The sequence below is a fragment of the Mastomys coucha genome, unplaced genomic scaffold, assembly GCF_008632895.1.
Source record: "Mastomys coucha isolate ucsf_1 unplaced genomic scaffold, UCSF_Mcou_1 pScaffold18, whole genome shotgun sequence".
NCBI lineage: Eukaryota > Metazoa > Chordata > Mammalia > Rodentia > Muridae > Mastomys > Mastomys coucha.
In genome coordinates this window covers 65,681,741-65,696,681 of record NW_022196900.1, presented here as the reverse complement: position 1 = coordinate 65,696,681, position 14,941 = coordinate 65,681,741, and the positions used below count along the sequence as shown (strand labels likewise).

Genomic DNA, 14,941 nt, shown 5'->3' with positions numbered 1-14,941 from the left:
AAAAAAAAAAAAAAAAAAAAAAAAAAAAAAAAAAAAAATCACCAATTTTCAAATTTCAAATGCAAGCATTCTCATGAGAGACTAATGACTGATGATAGGGAAATAAGGTTAAACTAAAAAAAAATATGTTGCTCATCAAGTTATTTCCATATTACAATAGATTCTGGAAGAATTCATAGGAAGGTAGCTCTGGATGGAACGAGAGCTGGCTGGAGATGAGGCACACAGTGTATGCCCTGTGTAGACATGGGAACAGCCCATAATCATATATATACTTTTTTAATTAAAAAAATTATTGGTTATCTTATTTATTTACATTTCACATGTTATCCCCCTTCCTGGTTTCCCCTCCACAAACCCCCTATCCCATCCACCCTCCCCGCTGTTTCTATGAGGGTGCTCTCCACCTACCCATGCCTGCCTCCCTGCCTGCCCTAGAATTCCCCTGCGCTGGGACATTAAGCACAGGACCAAGGGCCTCTCCTCCCAACACAAGGTTCACACACACATGCTTCTATGCTGCAGTGTTTTGGACCGGGGAGAGACAGACCAGGGACAAAATCTTTTGGTAATTAAGCACTTTACATGTGAACTGTCACTCACCTTCTCTGGAGCCTTCGGGGTAGGTTCTTGGTTGAAGAAGATGAATAATGCCCACTTAACAAATTTATCCATCCACCCATTCAGCCATCCATCTCTGTATACGTACATACAGGGAGCATGCTGGGCTCTCTGCCATTCAGTAGGCCTCATCTTTAATGTTTTTGAAATGTGTATGGAAAATAAGCATTTCTTCTCCTAACTACATTTCCTTTTATTAGAGAAACTTGAAAAATATACCAGCAAAAGGATTTTGCTCAACTAGGAGGAACTAACACACAGGCACACCGCTTCAGCACAGCAGCTACCTACCTCTAACAGATAAGGCTTCCCTTCAGACACGAACAGCAAGGCTTCTACCTCCTCATGGAGGGGCAGCAGAGGGCTCGAAGGAGCAATGCTAACAGGCGGTCGTTGTTTAAATATTCCAGGAGCTTTAGGAGACCCAAGAAACAAAACACAAAATACAACCTGTCTCACTCGGACGCATTCCACGAAACGTCCACCAGAGGGCAAAGCTCCAGATCTGCACACACTATTTGCTATATTCTTACAACTCAATCCTTCAGTCTACTGGACCAATGAGCTATGTAGACAAAATCCTATTCTCTTCAAAGTTCGCCTCAGCAACAGCTATGAAAAAGTAGCCAAAGCTGCTAGCAAAGAGACACTGAACAAGTCACTGTTCTCTAAACAATTGTTTGCAAAAGACCACCTACGCTAAGGCAGACTCAAGCCACACTGCAGGGCTGAGTCTAGAGAACTGAGGACACACACTCGGATTTTCTGTTGTAAAACTGTTTGAACTCAAACAACATAGCAGCCTTTTATTTGTGAGCTTAATCACTCAGGTGTAGAAAGCAAGCTAGATTCACGCCACGGGTCAGAGTTTTAGCTGTCAGCTTGACAGTAACCAAGGGTCACCTGAAAGAAAGAACCTCAAGTAAATAAGTGCCCAGATCAGATTAGCCTGCAGGGCATTTTCTTAATTGCTAATCTATGCAACAGGGCCCATCCCACCAGGGGCAATCCCACTCCTGGGCAGGTGGACCTGGGATGTGGAAGAAAGATGGCTAAGCGAGTTGAAGGTAGCAAACCAGTAAACAGTACTCCTCTGTTGGTTTGTTTCAAGCTCCTGCCTTGAGTTCCAGCCTTGGGTTCCCCTGATGATGGATTATAACCTGTAAGCCCTTCCCCCTTCCCCGTAAGGTGGTGTTTACCACAGCAACAGAAAGCAAACTAGAACTCCATTTGTGTGTCCTTTAATGTCCCTTTATATAGTTTTTAAGTCTCTTTCATCTGGAATGATGCACTTTGGAATCTTCCTTATTTCTTGCCTTTAGATTTTACTATACACATTACCACCACATGTAGAAGTCTATCACTTATGGCTGTGAACCCGTGTCTTTATGTTTTCTCATCTACAGAAGGGGATACAGCATCTCTCGAGTTCGCTGTGGGGAAGGAGCACAGTAAATACAAGCACACAGAAAACACTCATATAGTTAGCTGCCTTGTAGGATTACTGTGTGACTGTCAGGACAAACCTAGGGACTGTATACAACACAGCACACGTGTATGATTAGGATACTGGATAATTATATAGTACAAGGGTGTTTCTGTGACTGTGCCATTGGTGGGGGACAACAGGACACATTTCCAATTCTAAAATATTAAAAAAGATTTCACGAACTTACATTTGAATCACCTTTGCTTTCACAAAGGACTTTGGTATTTTATCTAATTAATCCTTACTATACCTGGAAGTTATTTTTAAACTATTTTCATTTTGTATGAAGGATCAGAAAGGTGAAGTGGCTTGGTCAGGTTCACACAGCTAAGAGACAATAGCTCATATCTTGACTATTTTCCTACTGTATATAAGTTGTTACATTATGGTGATGAACTCTGAATTAGACTTTAATCCTAGAGTACTTTAAAATAACCTTTTTTTCTCTCTGCTCCAAATTAGCAATTAACTTATCTTCTGTTGTTATCAATAAACTAGGTTAAATAAGGTGAGGTTTAGAATTAATTGAAAAAAAAATTTTAAGCACTCCCCAAATATCAATAGTCATTTGAGAAACAAATACTATTCATTCAGTCCCTAAGATGAAAACCACTTCTCATGCTTCTGATGTGGGAAGGTGTGGTCACACTTACCAACATTCCTTTGCGAAGAGACATCTGTGTGCAGGACCAGCAAGGCAACAGTGTTGTGAAGATTCCCAAACTCCCGTGCTTGTGCTGAACTCCATCGGCGTATCTGACAATAGAGAAAATGCAAACATGCTTCTGTGTTGGGTGGGAGAGGGGGCGCTAGCTGGTGATCTATTAAACCATAGCATCTCTTGATAGCCACAGTGGAAGAGGTCAACATATAAAGTCACTGGTCTAAAGGCATCTTCAAAGGGTTTGCTCCCTAGAAAGAAAACACTAACTCAGATTCTAGAAAACACTAACTCAGATTCTAAAACTAAGTATACACTATAGGTTGGGCAATTTTCCAGAGCCTGGTGTAATGGAAAACCATGAAGCTAGAGGATAGGAAGCCTGGCCCTGTGGTACCTCCAGTGTTTTGTATAAATGGATATAAGCTCCCTAAGAGTGCTTCATGTAATGGCAGAGATAATCTACCTGCTCTGCCCACTTTGTGGTTTTGAGGATCAAGTGAAATATTAAAAATGAAGATATTTTAAAAGTAGTATATTCCACAAATGCAAGATAATATTGACTGCATGTGCAGTGCAAATACAGAGAATTCAAGTCAGTCCTCGGTGTGTGTGAAGGGTCAGAAGCACTGCAAATCCTAGCAGTCAACACCACAGCACGCTATGTGTCAGCACTGTGTTTACTACTTAAGAGTGACAGCAGCAGGTGATGTGACAGGGCTGAGAGGAGCTTGCGAGTGTCAGTGCCACGTCTGCCCATGCAAAGCACAGCACACAGTGAAAAGGCCCAGACTCTGAAATCCCCAGAGTTGGGCCTAGATCCATTTCACCAAGACCTGTGCTTTGTCATCTTGTATAAGTTACTTAGCACAGTTGTGCTTAAGCAAAAATTCTTCCTGGAGAATGGGAGTAACACTGCATGTATATGCAAACTGTACCACCACAGAGAATGGGAGTAACACTGCTGTGTGTATCCAAACTGGGCCACCACAGAACACCCAGGTGTACACTGCTGTGTGCATGCAAACTGTGGCACCACAGAACGGCCAGGTGTACAGTGCTGTGTGCATGCAAACTGTGGCACCACAGAATGGCCAGGTGTACACTGCTACAAAAGCAGCACTCTATTTACCATTATTGGATTCTAGCATTTTACGCATTTAAAAATATATCAAAAGAAATACATGGATAAGAAAAACAGAGCTATATAAGGATTTCTACCAGGCCAGGCCAGGTATGGACATAATATCCACCCCCCTTCCCCACACCCCTACCTCCCTCAGTGCTCTGGGAACTAATACGTTCCTAACATTTGACTGAGAACATTAAACTGCAGTATAGTTCGTTTTTTAACAGTCCAGCTTCACAGATGGTTTCCAACTACTCTAAAAAATTTCACAGCTCCAGGGAAGAAAGGAGAGAACTCCAAGGCCATTTGAACTTCCTCTTCTACTGATCTCCAAAGACTTAAGGCCTACATAGTAATAACACCCAGAACTAAATGAAGTAAAACATTTATCATCCACAAAATGAAAGGCAATAGCATCTCACGGAGACCAGGAAAACAGTCCTTACCTGACTATTCTGCCGACTGACCCCAAGGAGGAAGCTGATCATGTGTCGCAGTGCTGAGTGCCGCAGAAGAAGGTCTCCAGCCCTAATACCTTGCTGTCACAAGGCAGTAGAATGACAAATTATACTCCCAGCCAGATAAAAAGTTGTTTTAAAATTACAGTCAGATGAGAAGTTTTAAGAAATCACCAAGTAACTTATGTGTATACACCATAACTTGGTGTAACACATCAAGCTGTAACTTATGTGTAGCGAGTACTTGTTAATGACTAGTTGAAGACTTCTGAGCCTTCCACTGCCACCCGATTACAAAACCATCACAGCTGCCTAACACTGCTGTCGGTAACTACACCTACGTGTATCAGAATTCTTACAAGTAAAATTATCCATTAATTTGGATTTAATTAGAAACACCAATGAAACCACAGAACTACACAGAATGGAATCTAACATTTTCCCATGTATGAAATAAGTTTTAGATTACATATCTGCTGTATTAGGAAAATGCATTAGAAAACAGTATTTACCTTTTGTACAAAAGTGTTGAATAGTGAAAAGTATTGAGCACAGTTTTTACAATTTTCTGGGACATCTTTATCCAAAAGAGCAAGCAGGACTTCCAATAACTGATGAAGGCTTTTTAACTGGGGAGAGGAGAAAGGAGATTATATAAAGAAAAAGAAGACAAGATAGACACTATCACAGGGTTAATTTGAAGTAAATCACCATAAGAACAAAGGGAAACTGATACAACCCAGTCTGATTTAGATGGGTTTATGCTTTGGAGAGCAGAACAGAGTTATCCCTTTACCTTCCGGGAGAGTGTCAGTACTGTAGGAGAACTAAGTGAGAGAGAGGCTAGAGCGACTGCCTAAGTATCAGAGTCCAGGCCACGATCCTACCGGCCCAGTTGTCACATGGTCTCCAGAGCCAACCTCTCTGTCAAGGGGAGATGGATTCTGAATCCCTCCCTCCACTGGGCTGTTTCTTTACAGTCACGGAGGCAGAGAATAGAACACAGACACAGGCAGAAGGGCTAGAAACCAAGCCAATGGAGCAAATGGAGAGCAACAGCCTGACATGACACGGCAATACCGACTCACTAGGAACTTACTTGAAAGCCCGCTGACGCCTCATGGAAAGCTTTGAAAAACATTTTATTTGTTTAGAAACCATTTTGGTATGACAGTGCTTCTGCTTCCCCTCCCACCCCAACTGTTTTTGGACAACTCCCTAGAAATTCATTTGTTATCCAAGCATTAAGACCAGGCTCACTACTCTTATTTGTTCATTCCTTTGAAGATGGTATTCATAGACTTCTGGAATACCCCATCCACCTGTCACACCCATAATAAATAATACAAGTTAGCATTTACATAGTACTTCATTTTCAAAGGACAATAATATGGTGGGTGCCAAGAGGTATAATTTCCATTGTGGAGAAAACAAACACAAAAATACAACAGCTGGATATCAAATGGAACTGACTTCAGGAAGTAGTTTCCACGCTTATACCTTACTCCTTTGTCTTCCACTAGCTGCTCTTCTGTCTTTAAACGGTTGGTGATGTCCTATACCCTGGCTTTTCTCTTTGGACTACACAGTGGAAGAAGTAAGACAGTCCAGGTAACTCTAAGGGTAGATCACTTCCACAACCCCACAGGAGTCTCTCAGGGCAATGGTAGTCAAGCTCTCTGAGCAGCTTGCAGGGACCTGCATCAGGCATGGTTTTGCTTGATGAGAGGTTCTGCTGTTTACGGGAATGAAAACTATTGCTCTAGAGTGCACGTAAGTCTAACAGCTCCGGAACTGAGAGGACGTTCAGGATCTTTCTAGGAGCACATCTGACTTGTTGCTCCTTGCTTCCTGTTCCTCTGGTGGAGCAACACTCCTGAACTTGTCTGGTCCAATAGTGCTTGCTGGGACAGGTAGTACCAGTTCCAGGAAGTGCTTGGGGGCCCAGAGACTAACTAGATCTGGACCATCCTCCTTCAAGGTTGCATAACAAAGTCAGCATCTGAATTTGAAGCAGTCATTCTTGTAATCACAGATGCACAAAATGCCTGGAGCCAATGTTTATAAGAAGCCAATTTATCCTGAAACTATTGTTTTTCAAAGTTTTCCATGAAGTATCAGCTGTTTAAAACAGCAAACTTGGGAGTAACTGCTGTACTCGAGAGACTTAATAACAAACTGAGAATGTACATCACATATTTCCCCAAGCCTTAAAACACCATAGTTTGTTTTATCATGTGCGGGCTGGATTAGGATTCCAAAGGTATCAGTGCAGAGAACAGGGTTAGGAAGAACAAACAAAGCTCAGGGAAGGCTGAGGCTGAAGGAACTGGGATGAATGGCTCTGGTTTGCCTGCCAAAAGCAGCCAGATCAGGAAAACAGCTTTTGAGGAAACAGAGCCAAGGGTGACTCAAAAGGTCTAGATTAGAAGTGTCTAGATGCTTATTAGTCTCAGTTCATAGAGTCTAACACAATTTCTTGAGAGAAGACTGGTCAGGGATCTTAAAGCAGACAAAAGCAGACCAGAACTCTTTCAGTCTATCCTGGTATCTGGAACATAAGGAAGGATGGGCAAGGATGCCTTCTATCCTAGTATGTATCAGAAAGTGTGTGTGTGTGTTCATGTGTGCCATGTGGCAAATACACCAGTCCAAACACCAGTTCTAGGTCATCTTATTATATACAATTGAGAACATCTGATAAAAACAGGATATATCAAGTTTACAAGTGAGACTAACCTTATCCTGATAAAACAAGGCACTGTCTAAGGTCTTCTCCAGAATGGTGGCCACAGCAACTCGTACTTCTCTCACACTGCATTCCAACAAGAAAACCCTAAAATAAATAGAAACAGGATATAAAAAGTACACAAGTATATAACCCTAACCTGCTCTACATACCTCCAACCTATAACAGTCATGGAGTGAAATGACTCAGAGGTATTAGTCCAAGTATCCTGAGGGCTTCTAGGCCCACAGGTACCTGGGCTTCCCCAGGTCACTCCATATGCTGTAAACAAGATTTGGGAACCAGAAGAAAGTTCACCAAGATTCTAAGCTGTAACTCAAATGCTTTAAGGACAAGAGACACCTATAACATTTGCAGTAGGACTTAACCAGATGCATGAATGCTTGACGAATGCTGGATATTTCCTAGTGTAACACTAAAGAATGAAAGTAGATCTAGAATGGGGGGCAGGAGGGAAGTCTAGCAGGCAAGTGGCCAGTCTCCTCCAAAATGAAGAGCAAGACAAAGGGGAGACTTGGATGCAACTATTGAAGGTTAACATTCAGAAGAGACATAGCAAAGCCCATGTGTGGACTCTGTAGGATGTGGACCTGTACAAATGTGGGGAGGGCAGAGGATGCCAGTACTAAAGGTTAGCATCCATAAGAGACACACACGGAAGCTCTGTGTGGACTCTGTAGGACCTGGGTTTGTGCAAGATGACATTTCTAAGGTAATTGGGGGGAAGTCTGAGTGGGGTGTAAGAAGATATGAAGGAATTCTTAATTTTGTTTGGTTTGAAGATGATAAGGTGCTTATGCTGGAAAATGCCAAACTCCTTTATGTGATAGAGACATACACTGAAAAATGTTAGTGAATTCTGTGTCTGGAACTGTCTTTATATCAGAAGGGAAAGCCAACTCCATTCATGGGGAGAACTAGGACAGTAAGAGAGGGCTTTACAGAATCCTTCTGCCTAGCTCTATTCTGTCTGTAAGTGTCTAAAGGATGGAAAGAATCCTTTGTGCTTAGTGGTTTACAATTTAAGTCAATTTGAGAACATTCACTATTACAAACCCCAGAAAAACTATGTTAAAAACCTGTATAGAGAAAGAACCATTATGGGGTGCTGCTATGAAAGAGGCCATTGTTATCTTCATGTTTCAGTTAGAGAAATATTTGTACAACTCAACTACCTACCCTCACTCCAAAATGCAGTAAAATCTGAGATCTTTGGACGACAATATGATGTCACTCTTGGAAAATACTATGCCATGAGACTGTTTAGCATTAAAAAAGATGAACATTATTGTATAGAATTATCTCCAGATTATGTATATACTTAGATAATAAAACAAAAGTGAATAAATATTTGCATTTGTGTTCCATCCTGAGACATATCTCTAAAAATGTAAATATCCCTCAATTCAATGAATTTCCAAAGTAGTCCGGTCCCAAGCATTTAAGAGAAGGCATGTTCACCTGCGCTCTCTCTGACTTTGTGTGTGCCATGTGTGCTGGTGAAGACACATTTTAATTACATTAAATATAATTTTAATTACATTACGATAAACTGTCTTTAAGGTTCTGTGGGCTGTAGACATAGCTCAGTAAAGTGCTTGCCCTGCAAACATGAGTTCAATCCCTAGAATCCATGTTTTAAAAATGAAAAAGGCATGGTAATGCACAGTTATAGGAATATAAGGTGAAGACAGATGAATCTGCACACCAATGAGACCCTGTCTTTAAAAAAAGTGAGTGGCTCCACTCCTGAACATGTCCTTGACCTCCATATACAAGGGCAGCCAGCTACACACACATACATAAGCATACACACATGCCACATATGCAAATAAAGTGAGAGAGAAAGAGAGACAGACAGAGACAGAGACAGAGACAGAGAAGGAGAGAGAGAGCCTGAGTTTCTAGAGAAATAACTAGATAAAAAATTATTTTTCTTAGATTCTAAGGCACTCTGTGTATGGCAAGGAAGCAGCAGACTTCATTCTATCTTTAAGTAGCTGAAGCTTACTCAGCAGAAGAGACAGGCAAATCCCTAAGGAGTACAGAGAGCAACAGGACACACCTGCATCAGTCTTTGTGTATGTGTAATCTAAGCTGACATCTGAAGGAACAGAAGCAATTACTATGGTAGAACAGAGAGAACCATGTTCCAGACAGGAGGCTTAGGCATGAGGGGCTTGTCAGATTGCCTGAGTGATGACTGACTGTGAGGAGTAAGCATGTACCGAGAGCCTGAGAGGTCAAGTGAAGCTCAAGTAAAGCATGTGAGTTTTACTGTGGTGTGAGGGACCCACTCAAGACCTTCCCGGAAGGAGTTATGTCACACAGCTGTTTCAAAAACCACACAGAATTTTATAGGAAAAAGAAATGGAGATAACAAGTGGCAAATGAATATTTGGAGCTGAGGCAAAGAGGTAAAGGGAATATGTATGAGATAAGAACTCTGGTCAGGGTTCATATGTAGCTTAGCCCTACATGTGTGAGGCCCTTGGTTTTATCCCAGTAACATAAAAAATAAAATAAAAATCCAACCACCAGACTGTGCTCCCTTGTAGGAAGGGACCTGTATTTCTGAATTTCTGTTTTAACACAAGAAATACCAGAATACATTTGTATGCTGACAAAGTGACCCAATAGAAGTCTACAAGGCACTAACCACAAGAAACTCAAGAAGAAGGAAGACCAAAATGTAGACACTTCATTCCTTCTTAAAAGGGAGAACAAAATACCCATGGAAGGAGTTGCAGAGACTAACTATGGAGCAGAAACTGAAGGAAGGACAATCCAGCCTGACATAGCTGTCTTCTGAGAGGCTCTGACAGTACCCAACTAACACAGAAGTAGAGGCTCACAGCCATCCACAATGAAGGAGCTAGAGAAAGGACCCAAGGAGCTGAAGGGTTTGCAGCCCCTCAGGACGAACAATATGAACTACCTAGTACCCTCAGAGCTCCCAGGGACTAAACCACCAACCAAGGAGTACACATGGTGGGACTGATTGCTCTGGCAGCATGTGTATAGTAGAGGGTGGCCAAGTTGGTCATCAATGGGAGGAGAGGCCCTTGGCCCTGTGAAGGTTTTATGCCCCAGTATAGGGGAATGCCAGGGCCAGTAAGCGGGAGAGGGTGGGGTGGTAAGCAGGGAGGCGGGGAGGGGACAGGGGTTTGTTCTTGTTGTTGTTTTTTGTTTTTGGAGGGGAAACTGGGAAAGGAGAAATTATATGACATGTAAATAAAGAAAATATCTAATTTAAAAAACATAAAAAAAAAAAAGGAAGTCTATAAGGTAAAGATGGAGCGAGGGTTACTTAAGAAGCTGAGTTCCTTGAGAAGGCCAGCAGATTGATTCATTCTGAGAGGCACATGCTTTATAACCTAGAATGAGACAGGCTGTGGCACTTGTTTGACATTTATTAATCATTTCCTCTGTGATACCCAAGGCCAGGCTATTGCCAGAAGCAGCGGGCTTCTTCTCACATGACAAGTTTGAGGACCAAATCAGAGGGAAGAAAGAGCCTACTGGGGCCAAGAAGATAGGACAAGGTTTATAACATTGAGAGAGTCTTGCTGGGCTCCTCATACAGTGGTAAACTTGCCAAGGATAAGGAAATTGACTCTTAAGAGTTCAACTGGGAATAAGTATAAATAATAAATGTGACTGGAGAATCTTGAATTTTTATGTGAAAAGGCAGATTATTCATTTACCTACTGCACATAGGTAATATAGTTCCATGGGTAACTTTTTTTGGGGCCAGAGTCTAAGCATACTTAGACTGTATAGTAGTAGGGCTGTAACAGAGGCCGCGGATTCCCTATTTCCTTGTTACTAGCCTGAGCACCCTAGGAAAGGGACTTGCATGCTTCTCCTGAGTCAGAACATAGTGGATTAAGGGCTGCAAGCTGTGAGCACCTGCGGCTATCACCTTCTACTCTCTGCAGTCACTGAACCCTGGCCAGAGTCTAGTCCAGCAGATGATTTTGGAGAGGACTAATTCCCTTACTACTTCAGTGAAAAGCTTAAAAATGGACTTTAATCTGAAAAATGATTTCAAGTTGAAGCTTTACTCTAAGTGACAGGAAAAGATAGAAAGTTCCTTTAATTAAAAGATCTTGATACTTACTTTACCAATTCTCGTCCTTCAGAGCTAATAAAATATTCAACAAGCCACTGACAAGCATCCAAACTTTTTGAAAGTAATGCTTCAATAGTAGCAATCCATTCTTCAGTATCAACCCTTTAAAAGAACAGAGTGCAATGTCAGGATCCAGCAAGAAACTATAGAGTGTATCTCACCCGCCACGCACATCTGTCTGCCTAGCTATCCCACAGTGGCCAGGAACAAAGGGCAGATCAACTCTTCGCTGGCTCATGACTCAGCGTTTCCATGCTTGGGTTATGTATGGTGTGATCCTCACCCCCACACATAGGACACATGTGCAGTGCCTATACCTTTGACTGATTTTCATCTTTTATATCTTCCTCATCAACTTCAACTGCTGAAGGCCAGATCTGTCACATTTTGTCTGGCACAACTAAGTGTGTGTCACCTTCAGAACAGCTTATGATTTATATCAATTGCTAAAATCATTAATATCTTGTTCAAGATTTGGACAGAGCAAACATGGCCTGACAATACTACCCATAATCTCACACCACTCCTGAGACCCCAGTGCCTCAACAACGACAAAATGGTGACAGTATAACATGCAGAGATGAGTGATTTTCACAAGTCAAAATACCAACTGAACTTCTCTACTTAACCCTATGCAGACTGTAAAGGACAGAGCGTGTTCTTTTTAAAATCATGTAACTCTAGTGATTACACATAAAATAAGGCTGCCACTGTTAATTATTTTTCTTCATGAGTCTGGCTGAAAATTCTGTCCCCAAACCCAGACTTGAAAAGCTTATCCCTTTGCTAGCCAGAGCTCAATGGTTTTCCAACTTTAACCAGTTTCCTCTTTCTCTAGGTATTTTTTCTACAAGACCCCCAGCTCTCTCTCTCCTTCAGTCATATACTCACGGACCAACTATTACTAACCCTGAACCTTTAATGATCCAGACACCTTGTCAGATGCTGGAGATAAAAGCCAGTGATGACTAAGATGCAGATCATGTCTGGAGCTCTTACTATCACTCTGAACATACTGCGTCCAAGTCCTCCATGAACTGCTACTGAACATAGCCCAGACTTTCTGGTCTGGCACCTACTGATTAGTCTTAATAAGTCCCTTTTAAGTACCAGAAAAATACAACTAACCAGTTACTCATGGGTGGCCTTAAGCAAATCCTGCTTACTATTCTACACTTTCTTTCCGCCTAGAATGATGCTTTCTCTTCTTTTTAAAATCCTGTGAAGGTAATTGACAGATATGATTTTACCCAATTCTCAAAGACATGAAACTTATGTCTTATAGCACAGCAATTTGTTCTTTAAAAATCAATCCTCACTAAACCTTTCTTAAAGACCGAAGGTATGTTTCAGTAAGCTGATTATGTGAGGTAGTATTGCGATATTTTGAAAAGCAGAATCTATAAATTCATTGAATTAAGCAGTGTTTTCTGTAACAGAGTAGTAAGACACAGCACCCTTACCTGAGTTTTTTCTTTGTCCGTAGGTAAGTTTGGAAAAGGAACTGAATGGCAAGTTGCAAGCTCACCTTTGCCATGCAAGGATAATACGGGTGCTTTAATTTAGTCTGTGAGAGGGAAGAGGAGAGTTTTCATAAAAACCTTACACATCATTATATATCCTATAGAATGTAATAATGCCAAATGATAAAGTTAGTAGGAAAAACCCTAATCTTAACATTTAGGAAGTGAAGGCAGAAAGGTAAGTAGTTCAGAGCCATCCTCGATCACTTGGAGATAGCCTGGGTTACACATAACACAAAGGTAAAAGAAATGCCTAGCCAGTTAATAATAGAAAACACTCATTTAAAAAAGTTACGATAGCTTCTTCATTTTTAAATGAAGTCCTTTTAGAAAACAGTCTTTGCCTCTCTTGGCATTATTAACAATGGTACTGTAGACAAGGAAGTACTGGAAAGTTAATTTTGAGTCTGACAGTATATGATTACAGTTAGCTTATAGAGCACAGAAGCAACTGGTAAAAAACCAACCCCATAGCTCTCAGTCTGATAGCCCCTAACCCCATAGCCCTCAGCTTGATAGCCCCTAACCCCATAGCTCTCAGTCTGATAGCCCCTAACCCCATAGCCCTCAGCTTGATAGCCCCTAACCCCATAGCCTTCAGCCTGATAGCCCCTAACCCCATAGCCTTCAGCCTGATAGCCCCTAACTCCACAGCCCTCAGCCTGATAGCCCCTAACCCCATAGCCTTCAGCCTGATAGCCCCTAACTCCACAGTCTTCAGCCTGATAGCCCCTAGCCCCATAGCCCTCAGCCTGATAGCCCCTAGCCCCATAGCCCTCAGCCTGATAGCCCCTAACTCCACAGCCCTCAAATTTGTCACAAAATCTAAAAATTCTGTATGTGCAAACCTATACCACTCATTCACAGTGTAGAGCCCAAAGCTGCCTGCATGATAGTATCACCCACTAAGTAACACATTTATAGGAAGTGGAGTTTTGCACCTAGCCTGAATGCTAACATCTGAGATGAGACCACTGCTTTTTTAGTACTTTAGTTACAACTGGCTACTTACGGCATTCAACGAGGCTAAGGACAAAACAAAACTGAAGTAGTCACTACTGTACACATCTCTGTTCTTCATGAACTTGAGGTTTTCATCTCGCACCATCTACATAACAAAATCAGTAGTCATTTTTAACAAACAGGTAGAATAATATGTGGAAGGTTATTTCTAGCAAAATGTTTAGGTAATAAAGGTATGTAAAAAACAAATACTTTATAATTACCTTTTCAAATTTTGAGTTTTCTAACAATGTGGGAGAAAAATCTTTCCTTTAAATCTAAGGCACTGTAGAAAGGTAAGCCATCTCTAATCTCTTATTTACTTATTTATTTTTTGGTATGTTTGTTTTTGGTTTTTGTTTGTTTATGAACAAGCAATTCCACATCTCCCTGGCTCAGACAGCCCAGTTCTTTTTTCTTCTGAAGGCTCCACACTGTCTTTAGATTCTCTGGTTCTGACTATTTAGCCTTGGGCTGTCAGTATATAAGGTCTGGACTGGGCAAGTGAACAGTCTTGAATCCAAACCCTTGCCTTGTGAGACGGTGGACCATTTCTCTGTTTTAATCAGCCTTGTTTAGTTCCATCTGAAAAATAGGAGTAATATCTCCTATTCTACAATGGATTTAGAAAGCTTAATAAATTCCTAAAAACCTCTTTAGACAGGTGTGGTGGTGCATGCTTTTAATCTCAGCACTTGGGAGGCAGAGGTTGGAGGATCTTTGTGAGTTTGAAGTCAGCCTGGTCTACACAGTGAGTTCCAGGGCAGCCAGGTAGTTGAGAACCTGTCTCAAAAAAAACAAAAAACAAAACAACAACAACAACAAAAAACAAACAAAAAACAAAACAAAACAAAACCAAAACAACAACAAAAACCCCACTAAAACTTGTTTATAGTCTGTAGCACAGAGCAGGTATTTAATAAACAACAGCTGTCATTGTTGGCTTAGTCTTAACTGAAAGGTTCTAGGTCTTGATTTGTTTTCTCAGATAAAATAATTTCATCATGTTTGTCTGCTCAGGGATGGTGCTGGCCATCCTGGATCATCTTTGTGGCACTATCCCTAATCCTCTGTATCTGGCATAGATGACACAGGACAGTGAGGGTAGTTAAGTGGCCCATGACAACAGTAACCACAGAAGGCAGCCACCAGGAGTGCTCTGAACTTAAAACAT

General features: G+C 41.4%; 1 protein-coding gene across 1 annotated transcript in view; it reads right to left on the bottom strand.

The window, feature by feature from the left end:
* The window catches only part of Usp24 (ubiquitin specific peptidase 24), a 133,297-nt gene that overhangs the window by 15,728 nt on the left and 102,628 nt on the right, over nucleotides 1-14,941 (bottom strand). The window contains exons 53-60 of the mRNA XM_031378039.1: nucleotides 13,778-13,873; nucleotides 12,706-12,809; nucleotides 11,231-11,344; nucleotides 7,098-7,194; nucleotides 4,871-4,987; nucleotides 4,347-4,439; nucleotides 2,764-2,866; nucleotides 913-1,034 (exon numbers count right to left, since the gene is read on the bottom strand). Coding sequence (XP_031233899.1) covers nucleotides 913-1,034; nucleotides 2,764-2,866; nucleotides 4,347-4,439; nucleotides 4,871-4,987; nucleotides 7,098-7,194; nucleotides 11,231-11,344; nucleotides 12,706-12,809; nucleotides 13,778-13,873 — 846 coding nt within the window. The remainder of the gene's footprint in view (nucleotides 1-912; nucleotides 1,035-2,763; nucleotides 2,867-4,346; nucleotides 4,440-4,870; nucleotides 4,988-7,097; nucleotides 7,195-11,230; nucleotides 11,345-12,705; nucleotides 12,810-13,777; nucleotides 13,874-14,941) is intronic.